Source organism: Canis aureus, chromosome 9 (assembly GCF_053574225.1).
Source record: "Canis aureus isolate CA01 chromosome 9, VMU_Caureus_v.1.0, whole genome shotgun sequence".
NCBI classification, from domain to species: domain Eukaryota; kingdom Metazoa; phylum Chordata; class Mammalia; order Carnivora; family Canidae; genus Canis; species Canis aureus.
The window spans coordinates 68,411,769-68,424,312 of NC_135619.1; the positions used below are offsets into that span (position 1 = coordinate 68,411,769).

Genomic DNA, 12,544 nt, shown 5'->3' on the forward strand with positions numbered 1-12,544 from the left:
ACAAGAAAATTCCAAGTATAAATTGCTCTTGAAAAAAAGACTATAGAAACAGTGGCTTTGTGTGTGTGTGCGCACTTTCACTACAAATGGACAAAACAACAGAAGAGGAGATACTAATCATCAGCGTTTCATTATGCTCTCAGAAGTTTTGATCTGGTATTTCTGCTAAACTCTTTACAACTCAATAAAACAATCTAATTTTAAAACTAGCAAGACACAGACACTTTACAGAAGGGTATACAATTGTCAAGCATATAAAAAGATGCTTATAGCATCACTAGTCATCAAGGAAATCCAAATTAAAACCACAATGAACACCAAATAAAAATCATTAAAATTAAAAATATCAGGTTTGGTGAGAATGTGAAGTAGCAGCAGCTCTCAAGGAGGGAATCCACAAGGGTATGACCACGGTGGGAAACTGGCAGTTTCTTACAATGCTCAAACACCTATCTACCTTATGGCCTGGAAACTGTTTATAATACTGAAAACATAGGTCCATAAAAAACTTGTATGCAAACTTCATAACAGCTTTATTTGTAACAGCCCCAAACAAGAAAACCACCCAAATGGATACACAAATTGGGGCACAGCCATACAATGAAATGTGTACTCAGCACAATGAACAGACTGAAAGAAATGAAGAGATATGCCTCAGATGATCACACAAAGATGAAGCTCCTGGCACAGGAAGCCAAATACATTTCCATTTAGCTAACCTATGGCGATAGGAAGGTCAATGGTGGCTTTAGGGGGTGTGGAGACCAACCACAATGGAGGGGGAGGGGATGACTCTGAGGGGAACAGAGGATGCTATTTCAACTGATGCAGTGGTTACTCAAGTGCGTGTACCTGTCAAGCTCAAACCTTACACCGAAAATCCTGGCACTTTATTATATGCAAATTATACCTCCATACAATCAACTTCTTAAAACTTTAAAAAATTTGGTTTATTTTTACAAACTTCAACTATAGCTATTTCTAGTTTATTTAAGGTCCTATGATAGAAGATACTAACAGTACAGTAAGACTTAAAGTGTTAAAATAATTAAAATGCCGTATTGAGGCAATCAAGTAATGATGCTAAAAAAAAAAAAAAAAACCCCACAAATGTGCAAACTAGTACTGCTATGTATTCACCATCTCCAGCCACAGCCAAGCACATAACTTACCAGAACAGCTTCACATCTCTTCTCACAACCTGAATTAGGCCTTCAGTGCCTGTACAAAAATCTTAATGCAACTAACTCCACCACATTCCATAAGACCCTGCATTCCTTTAAGACTCACTTCAAGTGTCATCTCCTTCAGAAAGCCCTTCCTGATTACCCCTTATTCTTCTGAATTCCCTGCCTGGCTTTGGAGCCCCCTCTACTGGGACATACTATAGACTATAGACTATGTCTATCTTTACCACTGGTCCTCACCACAAGGTATTAAAGTAATCTGTTTTATGTCAGTATCTACCCCATACATAGATCTTTTAGGATGGGGATGTTCACTTATCTTTGTATCCTCAGCATCCTACTATAGGACCTGGAAAGAGGCTGGCATTCCACAAATCATTTGGGATTAACAAGCATATCTTCCCTACACTTATTTCCAGACAGTACAACACTGAAATAGATACCAGACTAGAAGAGTCAGGAAAACTGGCCTCTTCACAGTTCAGATCTCAAACTGCCCAGTTACACGACCTTCATCATCTACTTGCCCTTCCCTAGATGAAAATTGCTCCTCTGTTTCTTATTTAAATAACAAGTCAACATTATGAATCTACACCACTTAAGCAAAGAGTGCTATCCCACATATACTCTACTTTTCACACCAATATAAGGTGCAACAGGGCAATTCTGTTATTTCAAAAGCAGGCTATTTTCCATTTATTTTCGTCAGCTGTGACGTGCTTCAGTTAATAAGAACAACAGCTAACAACTTCTGATCTTTAACACTGTGCCAGGCACCAAGCTAAATATTTAATAAATGCTAGTCTCATTCGATCCTCATTTTTTTAAAAAAATGAAGCTGTATCTACTGCTATTACTTGGATTTTGTCAGTGAAGAAAGTGAGGCTTAGAGAAGTAACTTCCCCAAAGCCACCTAACTAGGGAAAGACAACAGTGGGTATAAACCCCAGTCTGACTCCCCAGCCCATATGCCTCACTGCTATAGTGCACGACGGCAGAGCATCACGTGTTCATACACCCTGAGTCAAGTCTGCATAAGAGGCACCAACTAGGTTTTAAGCAGCTGAGTCAAAGCAAAACCCAGAATAATTTGATGGAATATTTGCTAGAACATGGCAAAGTGGATTTATGCCTTTCCACAAATCTCTGTTGTGACCCGTTTAAGTACCAAATTTACTCATTTGTCATCTTGCCCAGGGCAGAAGGGCAGCCCTGGTGGCTCGGCAGTTTAGCGCCACCTTCAGCCCAGGGTGTGATCTTGGGAGACCTGGGATGGAGTTCCACGTCGGGCTCCCTGCATGGAGCCTGCTTCTCCCTCTGCCTGTGTTTTTGCCTCTCTCTCTGTGTTTCTCATGAATAAATAAATAAAATCTTAAAAAAAAAAAAAATAGAGAGAGACAAGCCCTCTGATCTTTCCATCACAGATGTCAGGAAGTCATTTCCTACTCTCTGAAAATACCTGAGTACCTTCACGAGTGTGCGTACGTGAGCATGGGAAAATGGGAAGCATGTAGTGAGTGCTAGGTCACGTAGAAAATGAGAAGACCGGAGCACAACACCTACTAATGTTTACTCTCCAACAGTTCAGATCCCAAACGCCTGATGAATTGGCCCTGTTCCTTACCAGCAGAACTCTGCTTTAATTATGTAACTTTCCTAACAGTTAAGTAACAATAAACATTTTAATTCAATGAAATTACACCTCTCCTTCTGAATCTGGGACATATAAGCGTAACTTCATAGACGATGCATGCAATACAAACCTGGTCAATATTGAGGCGAAGTGGCATTAGGGATACTCTCAAGCAGCATTCCTGTGGTGACCTGCCAGACTCCGGTCGCACATGTAATGCTTTCACTGTCAGCTACAAGATAAGAAGAATATTTTTTCCCCAATGAAATTACAACCTTGTTTTCATTTAAAAAAAAAAAGAAAAGAAAAGAAACAAACAAACAAAAAATCCCAATGTTACTCTTTAGAGGAGAACTAACAGTGGAATGGTTTCCCCCCTTTTCCTTAAAAGCCTGAATCACACTTTTCTGGGTCATACACTCCCGGAAAAACCTCATGAGAGAGATGGATTCTCTTTAGTGGGAAAGATGCAAATGACAGTGCTGTACACATAGTGTCCTGGGAGCCCACAGGGCCCCTGAAGCGAACCTGTAGAGCCACCCTCCAAAGATGGCTTTCTAGGACATTTCTTCCAGCAATCCTGAATCATTCCTATTCCACTAAAATTCAGAAAGTGTTAGAAATCCGGAAAACTTCCAGCAATACTAAATATTTTGTGTAGATCACTATGGACTTCTGGTTTTCCTCATGTATCGTCAGCAATAATAATTAATGGACCCTAAAAGTGACATGTAAAATAATTTTTAAATAATAAAACATTAAGCGGCATATTTAAAAGGGATTTTCATATTAGCATGAAAAAAAAAAAACCTTCAATTTTCTCCAATCTAAATCTTCTGCAGTTAGATACAATAAACACACTTTTTGAAAAATACACAACAGAAAACATGAGGTCTTAAATCTTACCATGTTGGAATGAGCTTTTCGAGGCATTTCTTTACTACAATACAGGTACAAAAACTTATTCATTTGTGATGTTGCCAGACGATCTCGAATTTCAAGATCCTGCACAATGAACACCTGCCGGGAGACTGGGTGCTCTATGAGGCCAGAATCACACTCTGGCTTGCAAGGCGGGTAGACCTCGTGCTGAAACTTCACCTACACAGACAAAAAAACCACACACAACAATTTTTACCTTTTATTTAAATTACTTTTCCTCTTTAAAATGCAAAGTATCACCCATCATTTTCTTTGAATTCTCAGCTTCCACTCCACTTTCAGAGAACAGAACATTCCTTCATTTGTTCACTATATTGATCTACGTATGCCCCACCACACGAGGATAAGCTCAAATGACATTTCTTATTCAATCTTGGCAAAATCCCTATCCTTTTCAAGCAAAACCCTCCATAGGAATAATACACAAAATTATCATCTTGCATACCTATGAAACCACTTGAGAAAGAACCAGTGGAGGCAGGGCTCAAGTTCCAAAGGGGGGCAAGGATACAAGCAAATGCATGGAATCTTCATCACTACAATATCTCCATGTTAAGTACCCTAATATATATATGACACTTGGCACAATCCCAGATAAGCTGGAAGAATTGAATGCATATAATGTCATTGGTGACCTGAACATACTGGTCTCTAGACATTCATGAAGGATCTGATCACACAGGTCCTATCCAATAGCAGGCCCTTCCAGACATATCCCAGGGCAGTGGTTTCCCAAGTGTAGTCCTGGGAAAGGTATTATCAGAATCACCTGGGAACTCATTAAAAATGCAAATTCAGGGATCCCTGGGTGGCGCAGCGGTTTAGCGCCTGCCTTTGGCCCAGGGCGCGATCCTGGAGACCTGGGATCGAATCCCACATCGGGCTCCCGGTGCATGGAGCCTGCTTCTCTCTCTGCCTGTGTCTCTGCCTCTCTCTCTCTGTGTGTGTGACTATCATAAATAAATTAAAAAAAAAAAAATGCAAATTCATGAGCCCCACCTCAGACCTACTGATTCAGAAATTCTGGGGCCCAGCAACTTGTTTTAATAAGCCCTCAAGAGGATTCTGATGCTTGCTCAACTCTGAAAGAGACTTCTCTAGGGACAGCCTGGGAAAACAAAAATGAAACAAAACCCCTCAAACTTCTCAGAACACCTGAGAAAGAAAAAGTAAAAGTTCTACAAACCCCCTGCACTTTTCCAATCCAAAGGGCTGGGACTTATGACTCAAGACCACAAGGTTGGGGAGTAACCAAAGAACCACTATTAATGCTCTTACTTCAGTGGCTTTTTCCTTTCAAAATGCCACCTTACCTTGCTTAATTGTATTTCCATTAAAAAGTCATGGTTTCTTCCTTTTCCCCCACATACCATGTTGCGTCCATGCCTTGTGGGTGTGTGAGAAGGTGAGCTGTGAGGACTGCTATAAATGGAAAAATAAAAATAAAAAATAAGAATAAATAAACCTTTTGTTAAAGGAAATATTTAAAGAAAGGTAATGAATAACCTCAGGAAAAACAGCAAGATAAAAAGAGAAAATAAGATTATAGAACTATCAACACATGGCCACAAACTGTTTCTCTATATCAAATCTACATCTTTATGCTTTAGAGACACTGAGAACGTGAATTTTATTACTGCCATTGTGGCAATCATCTGCCTGCTAAATATTTACGACTCTGGAAAAACTAACTATGGTGTTGGCATTCATATAACAAGACATGTAAAAATGAGAACTCTCAAAAAAAAAAAAAAAAAAAATGAGAACTCTTGAGAAATTCTTTAGTACATCAGAAACTTCTTACAGTCAGAGTACAAATCCTAAATATCCCAATCAATACAGAAGAGAATTGAAGTTGTAAGTTCTTAAAAATCACTTTTAAATAGAAAGTCTATACACTGTTGTGCCAGAGGTTATCATTCCCTGAAGCCTTCTCTGATCCTCCCACCCTGATAAGAATATTCACCCCACTGCACCTAGTCTCTGTAGACCTCTTCTAGACCCCCCCGAACAATGCACTCATTTAACAAGTACTTCAGGAGCATCGCCTCTTGCCTGGCAGTCTACTGGATGCAGGAGATTCAGGGCCAGGCGTGGTCCCTGCCTCTCGAGGCATACACTTCACTTCATTGCCCTCATCTGCTTACATAATGATCCTTTTGAACAGAGGGCAGATTCTGAGTCTTACTCATTTTAGTGAATGTGCCTCTAACACAAGCTCTGGCACTTGGTAAATATCCAAAATATTTTGCTGAACGGCAATCACTTAAGTCACGTTTTAGTAAATATACAAACAATGCAACGATGTTTAGAAATGAAAAGCTTTAACATTAATAGAGTAACATTTAAATTAGTTTTCTTTCTTTGTAAAGATTTTATTTATTTATTCATGAGAGAGAGGCAGAGACACAGGCAGAGGGAGAAGCAGGCTCCCCACATGTGGGACTCGATCCTAGGACCTCAGGATCACAACCTAAGCCAAAGGCAGAAGCTCAATCACTGAGCCACCAGGTTGCCCCTAAATTACATAGTTTTCAATACTACTTTGTTAAAAAGTTTTTTTAAAGATTTTATTTGAGAGAGAGAGCGCGCATGAGCAGAGGGAGCAGCAGACTCCCTGCTGAGCAGAGAGCCCAATGCAGGGATCCATCCCAGGACCCTGAGATCATGACCTGAGCCAGAGGCAGATGCTTAACCAATGAAGCCACCCAGGGGCGCCTTAATTCTTAAAATGACAAATTCTATGTATTTCTCTATGAAAAGAATATAGTGCCGGTAAAAAAATAAATAAGCTTATGTAGAATTCAACTTACATGTAACTTTTAGCTGGAGAAGTAGGAGGGGCTGTTCCAAAATCCTTTCCTCCATAAAGATGCCAAACAAGAGAGACTTCTTTAACAACATAGCGGACGACAGGGACCGGAAAATGCAATGGGGCTTTGCTTGTATCGGTCTTCTTAACAGGCTGACTAAAGTAATTCTCTCTTATTACAATTGCATCATCAACCATTACTTTTACAATGGGCTCTTCTTCCTTATCCTAAAATAAACAGGGAACACACAGTCTTGTCTCAGAAATTACTGATTATTAATACTGCATAACTCAAAATTTCTTGATTCTGCATTCTTTCTAATATCAATATATGAATTGGGCAAGTACTGACATTAATACCACACTGCATACCCTGCATTATTCAGCATCAAATGGAATTACTGTTCTATGTAAATCACTCCACAAGGAGTCTTCATATTCTTCAATTTGGCCTTTACTATTTGATAATAAAAAGGCACAAATTTAGTGGGTGTGTATTGTTGTGGATGTGTGTCTGTGTGTATAGTTCTTTAATTCAAAATCAATACTACCTTCCAAATTGAACATACTTCAATATACTGACCAAATTACCATGTTTAACTGCTTTTATGTTTTTAATTTCCTAGGATGAAGTAAAACAAATACATTCACCAAGTTATTAGTAAGCAGTTTAATATGTGTATAGACTAAATGGTGACTCATGAAGTTCAACTCCAGCATTAATGCTTAACTATTCTAGTTGAACTGTGTATTCATTACATCTAGATCATACTTTTTAAATGTGAGCATGACTCTCACATGGCAATTACACTCATCAACCATCCATCAGTCTTCACACAAACCACGTCTTACCTTTCCCAATTCTTGGACTAGCAACTCTGGATAGCACTCCTTTCGCCATTTCCTTGCCCTAAAAGCTATCTTACTACATTCAACATCTGTAGTTTAATAATCTATGTAGAAAATTTTGCCCTCAAACTAATACATTATATGTTAACTAACTTGAATTTAAATCTAAAAAAATTTTTAAATAAATTTTTTTTTAATTTTGCAAATATAGAGCATCTTTGAGTTTTGGAGCAATGTGTCACAGAAATAAATAGTGAAGTACAGCAAACATTTGCAAAGCCTCAATAATAAGTTACAAAATGAAGTCTCTGTAAAGTGCCAAGAATTATTAAAAAAAAAAAAAAATCTAGAGACTCCTTCTCAGGTACCCTTTGGTCAATTCAATTTGTAACACTACCTAAAGGCCTCAGTTGTATTATCCATTTATTACCTGACTGTTTGCTCTTGGTGCAAAAAGAATGCAAAAGTCATCATTCTCAGTAGGCACACCTGCCATTGCATCACTAATCGAGTGGGGTGTGAATGAGGTATAAGGAGGGCCAGGCTCCTGGGACACATTCCCACTCTCATCTGGAAACAGGAAGAGGTCTGAACAACAAGGCTCCTGAATTTGAGATTTTTCATCCAAAACACCTAGGTAAAAAAGAATACAACACTCAACCTGGCACATTCTGAAACATCAACAATAACACTTAACAAACATTTTAACTACATGTCAGACACAGTTTTCACCTACATCTCATTTCTTACAATAACCTTCTGACTACTAATAAAAAGAGTGATAATAAGTTTGAAGTTCTCTATGAGAACAGTAAATGACGGTCTCATAAAGTCATAGCAAGTCTCCTCTTCGTTATTTCGCACTAGAGCAGCTCAGAAATTGAGCAGCAGCTGGTTAGTGTTGACTAGAGTTTTGTTTAAACCAGAATTGCATACTGACAACTCTGTCCTGTGGGCAGAGATCTGGAAACTTCTGGAACAACACCGAGGAACAACTGGTTACATTTGGCAGAGCCTCCCCTAAAACTATAGGAAATCTCTGCTTATAGAGGGGAGGTGGCAGAAACAGTGTCCAAGTGGGTCCTTGGCCAGGGAGTGGTCCCCTACAATAAACAGACTACTCAACAGGGCGCTCGATACCCAAATAGGCCACCTGTTCTCAGGGAGCTCTTAATGTGGTTCACAAAAGACTGCACATGTGCCAAAATCTGGAATGTGAATATACATTTTTATTACATATTAGATCCACTAATTCTTTCTCCATTCGGTCATTCCAAACCACTGTAATATGGACTCGGAATGTGAAGATGAATAAAGTGACATCTTAGACTCAAGAGGCTCATAGATCAGATTTTAAATTCTTCTATGGCAGCACCTTGGAGTTACTCATCCTTTATAAGTGCCCAGTGCTGGGGGATCCCTGGGTGGCTCAGTGGTTTAGCACTTGCCTTTGGCCCAGAGTGTGATCCTGGAGTCCTGGGATCAAGTCCCACATCAGGAGCCCTGAATGAAGCCTGCTTCTCCCTCTGCCTGTCTCTCTCTCTCTTATATGAATAAACAAATAAAATCTTAAAAAAAAAAAGAAAAAAAGTGCCCAGTGCACCTGAGTTGAAGCTGCTCAGTAAATATTCATGAAATATTCTTTCCCACAGAAGTAGGTTAGCTGCTAAAAGTTCCTATTTGTTCCTGAGTTCTAATTTATGCTAAATTAGAATGAAATCAACAATTTAACCATAAATTTTGTGATACCAGGAGATAATTTTTAAAAATTAAGATTTCATAACATATAGAAATGACTTTGTTCAACCAATTAGAAAAAAAATATTTTTAGATAGATGCTTCAAAGTACTTAGATGCTTCCAGTTGGTTTTGAAGGCTCTCCCACTGGCTGGTCCCTCCCTTTGCTGGCCAATTCTTTCCAATGAGAAGGGAGTTGTTGTTCCAGTAAGAGCCAAAGCTGTAAGATAAGGCTTCTGCGCCTCTTTCAACATTCATGATCTTGCCAAGACTACCTTCTCTCCCCACTCCACATACCACTTTTTTTTCCCCACATACCACTCTTTAAAAGCCAACTCCTCTCACTTTTACTGAAATCTAATGAGACAATTCCAATAGTTGAGAACGTTACCCACTCCCAAGCACTTTCTCATGTCATTTCTCAATCATTCTAAGTAAGAGCATCAGTCTGGCTTGGTGCCAATCTGTTTTACGAAACTCTAAGCTAACAGAAAAGATAAGCTTTGTCTTTCATTTAATCTGTATCCCCCACAACACCCTGGCCAGTGGTTATTTATCTACTAGTCGCTTGATCACACAAGTGGATTGACTAATAAATATCTACCCAAACTTGGACTTGTCTTTTCTTTAATAAGTTGCTCACTGCAGATTTTATAAGCAGACAAATAACATAAGCTTCAAGTGTGGCCCCAGTGCTCCCAGGGAGGAAGACCTGGCCTGTCCTACCGTTAGCCTGGGCTTGCGTAGACGTAGCAGTCTGTTGCAGATCAACCTCTTCCATAGCGTCACTCATCAAATCACGTAACATCTGCTGGTCGGCTTCAGGAAGGACTGGACCTCGTGAGGATGAACGACCACTGGAATCTACCTACACCCAAAACACCTAATTAAAAATAACTGAAAATACTCTAAGAAGTAAACTAGTTAGCATGATTTTGTCCTAGAAACACACTACAGTTTACAGCAGAAACAGAACACAGCTGTTGTTCTACCTTCTGCCTGGAAGCTATTACATTTTAAGCTGTTAGCATCATCACCACCCCAACAACTACTGGCAAACAAATAAATGTGCCATCGTCTCAAAGCCAGGATGGTAAGCTGGGATGGTGGAGAGAAAGCACCCTAGAAGATTCAGAAGCTAAGAACACTACAGTGAGGCCTGGGGAGAGGCAGTCTTTCTCTGCAGAGTAGGAACTGCTCAAATCTGGCAGCTACACCAACCACTCCATGGCACAAAGCAGCTGGAGGTCAGAGCCTTGTGGCTTGGAATGAATAGACACCCAAAGACATCAGGGGGCATACACAACAGGGGAAATCTACTAAGTGAAGATTCATGGGGTTCAACTCCAGCACTGGTGCTTAATCATTTTAGTGAACTGTGCATTCATGAAATCCAGACCATGCTTTTTAAATGGGAGCATGACTTTAACATGGAAAGATCCAATTTGAAAGGGATAATTCAAAATAACTTTTAATAAACCGGAGAATGTTTTTTAAAAGAGAATAAACAGTAGAGAGAGGGAGTCTCATAAATCACCTTAACAGTGAGAAGACAATAGGAGCAAGAAGTCCAAACCTGAAGCAATAACACGAATGAAGTGTCAGAGCATCTAAACCAGAGACAATGCATGACCAGTCAGACCCATACTAGAGGCTCTGTTACCTCAGAGACTGAATCCTGTTCACGGAGCAGTTCATGAAAGACAATGAAGCAGCACTAACAAGTTAAAAATGCTAAGCAAACCAGACATTGCTCAATCTATACATAAGAAAGCACATGAGAGTGTAAGAAAGCACTGACCCAGAAATCAAAGTATCTGAGTTTTGTTGTTTTTGCTAATTTGGGCAAATCGCCTAATTCTCTGGGTTTTAATTTATTAATCTCTAAAACAGAAGTGATCCTCTTTAACCTATCACACAGAGCTAAAGAAAATCAGAAACGAGAAAATATACCGAAAATCGAATAGAACCATATGTAACAAAAGGTAGCATTAGTGGTCTGGTAATAATACCAACCCTTATATCTATCTTCTCAGAAGCATTTTTACATAAACGACTAGCAGAGAATAAGCTCTTGCTAAGTGTTTTCTTTCTTCCAGAGGGGAGATGAAAATAACTCAAGTCTGGAAGAAAGTACTGCATTGGCCCAGAAGACGAATGTTCCAAAACAAAGAATATCAAACAGTAGAATGGTTTTCCAAAAAGGCCCATGGAGTCACCTTTCCGGACCCTATCACTCTGAAGGTAAATAACAACTAGCTGATTTCTCAAAGTTTCTTTTCTACCTCATGACTGTCATGAGGACCTCACTGGCACACACACATCACTCACGTGGCTGCAAGGTGTCAGGGGTGAGTTAGTTCTAATGAACGACGCTGCTGGCTCTACCTTCATCTTTCGGTGAGGGGCTCCAGGCTTCATCTCTACCTTGCTCGCTGCATGTAAGTCCCCATAGCTTGCAATGTATTGAATGAGGTTCATTAACGCAGCACAAGAGTCTGAGCACGTTCGGATATGGACAATGTCACTAGAACAGTGTAGCTCGAAGCGTGGCTCAGTCTGGATGGACACAAGGGAAAAGGAATAACAGGTTTTCCAAACAAGAGATAAAAATTTCCTGTTTTGCATAGGTTTACATTAAATAAAATAGAATTTTACTTGCCACAGGAAATGTATATTTATAACTAAATCTTAAAACATTTTATCTACTTTTAACCAAAATAATTTTACAGTAAATTCAATTCTTTAGTTGCTCCTATAAACAATAGGAGTTACATAAAAATTTCCATTTATTTTAATAGCTTACTTGCTCTCCATCAGAATCAGATTTCATTGCAGTTATGGTTAATTCCAAAAGCCCCATATCCATCACACGAACGTAATCTAGAATTTTTTTAATTAACAAAATAATCTGAGTAAAGGTTCCACAAAATACTTATCCAACCAACATGTAATAAAACTAGCATCTCTTTAAAATTCATGGCAGTTAGTGGTACAAACATTTAGAATGCAACAGAAATACAGCTTCACCTTATGAAAGTCCTATAATTCCTTTTATTTAGGAACAAAATTAATCTTATATTAAATAGAGTATATGTAACTTGATGCACTTAACTAAAGTTCTAAGGACATTACAATCTCAAACTGGTATTTAATAAGATTCTTAGTTCAATGGCATTATTTCAGAGTTCAAACACTTTAAAATAGTCACATAAAAAAATAAAGAGCATTCATCCATCCCAGACTTTGTTTTTTAACTCTTACCTCTACTCAAATTAATAGTGACAGTATTACACTTGTCAGACAGATGTAAAGCAGCTTCATCCAAGATTATCCTGAGGAAACAATATAAAAACAATATCCAAAATATTAACTTTGAATACA

The 12,544-nt window shown here is 38.9% G+C and overlaps 1 protein-coding gene across 6 annotated transcripts in view; it reads right to left on the bottom strand.

Annotated features, from left to right (window-relative positions):
• Window positions 1-12,544, bottom strand: part of ATG2B (autophagy related 2B) — a 71,348-nt gene that overhangs the window by 14,405 nt on the left and 44,399 nt on the right. For 3 of the 6 annotated variants that reach the window (XM_077910498.1, XM_077910497.1, XM_077910502.1), the window contains exons 26-34: window positions 12,425-12,495; window positions 11,967-12,043; window positions 11,492-11,719; window positions 9,887-10,028; window positions 7,854-8,056; window positions 6,576-6,802; window positions 5,076-5,184; window positions 3,727-3,921; window positions 2,951-3,052 (exon numbers count right to left, since the gene is read on the bottom strand). In XM_077910498.1, the coding sequence (XP_077766624.1) occupies window positions 2,951-3,052; window positions 3,727-3,921; window positions 5,076-5,184; window positions 6,576-6,802; window positions 7,854-8,056; window positions 9,887-10,028; window positions 11,492-11,719; window positions 11,967-12,043; window positions 12,425-12,495 (1,354 nt within the window). The remainder of the gene's footprint in view (window positions 1-2,950; window positions 3,053-3,726; window positions 3,922-5,075; window positions 5,185-6,575; window positions 6,803-7,853; window positions 8,057-9,886; window positions 10,029-11,491; window positions 11,720-11,966; window positions 12,044-12,424; window positions 12,496-12,544) is intronic. The other 3 variants (XM_077910499.1, XM_077910501.1, XM_077910500.1) reach the window with 3 other exon arrangements.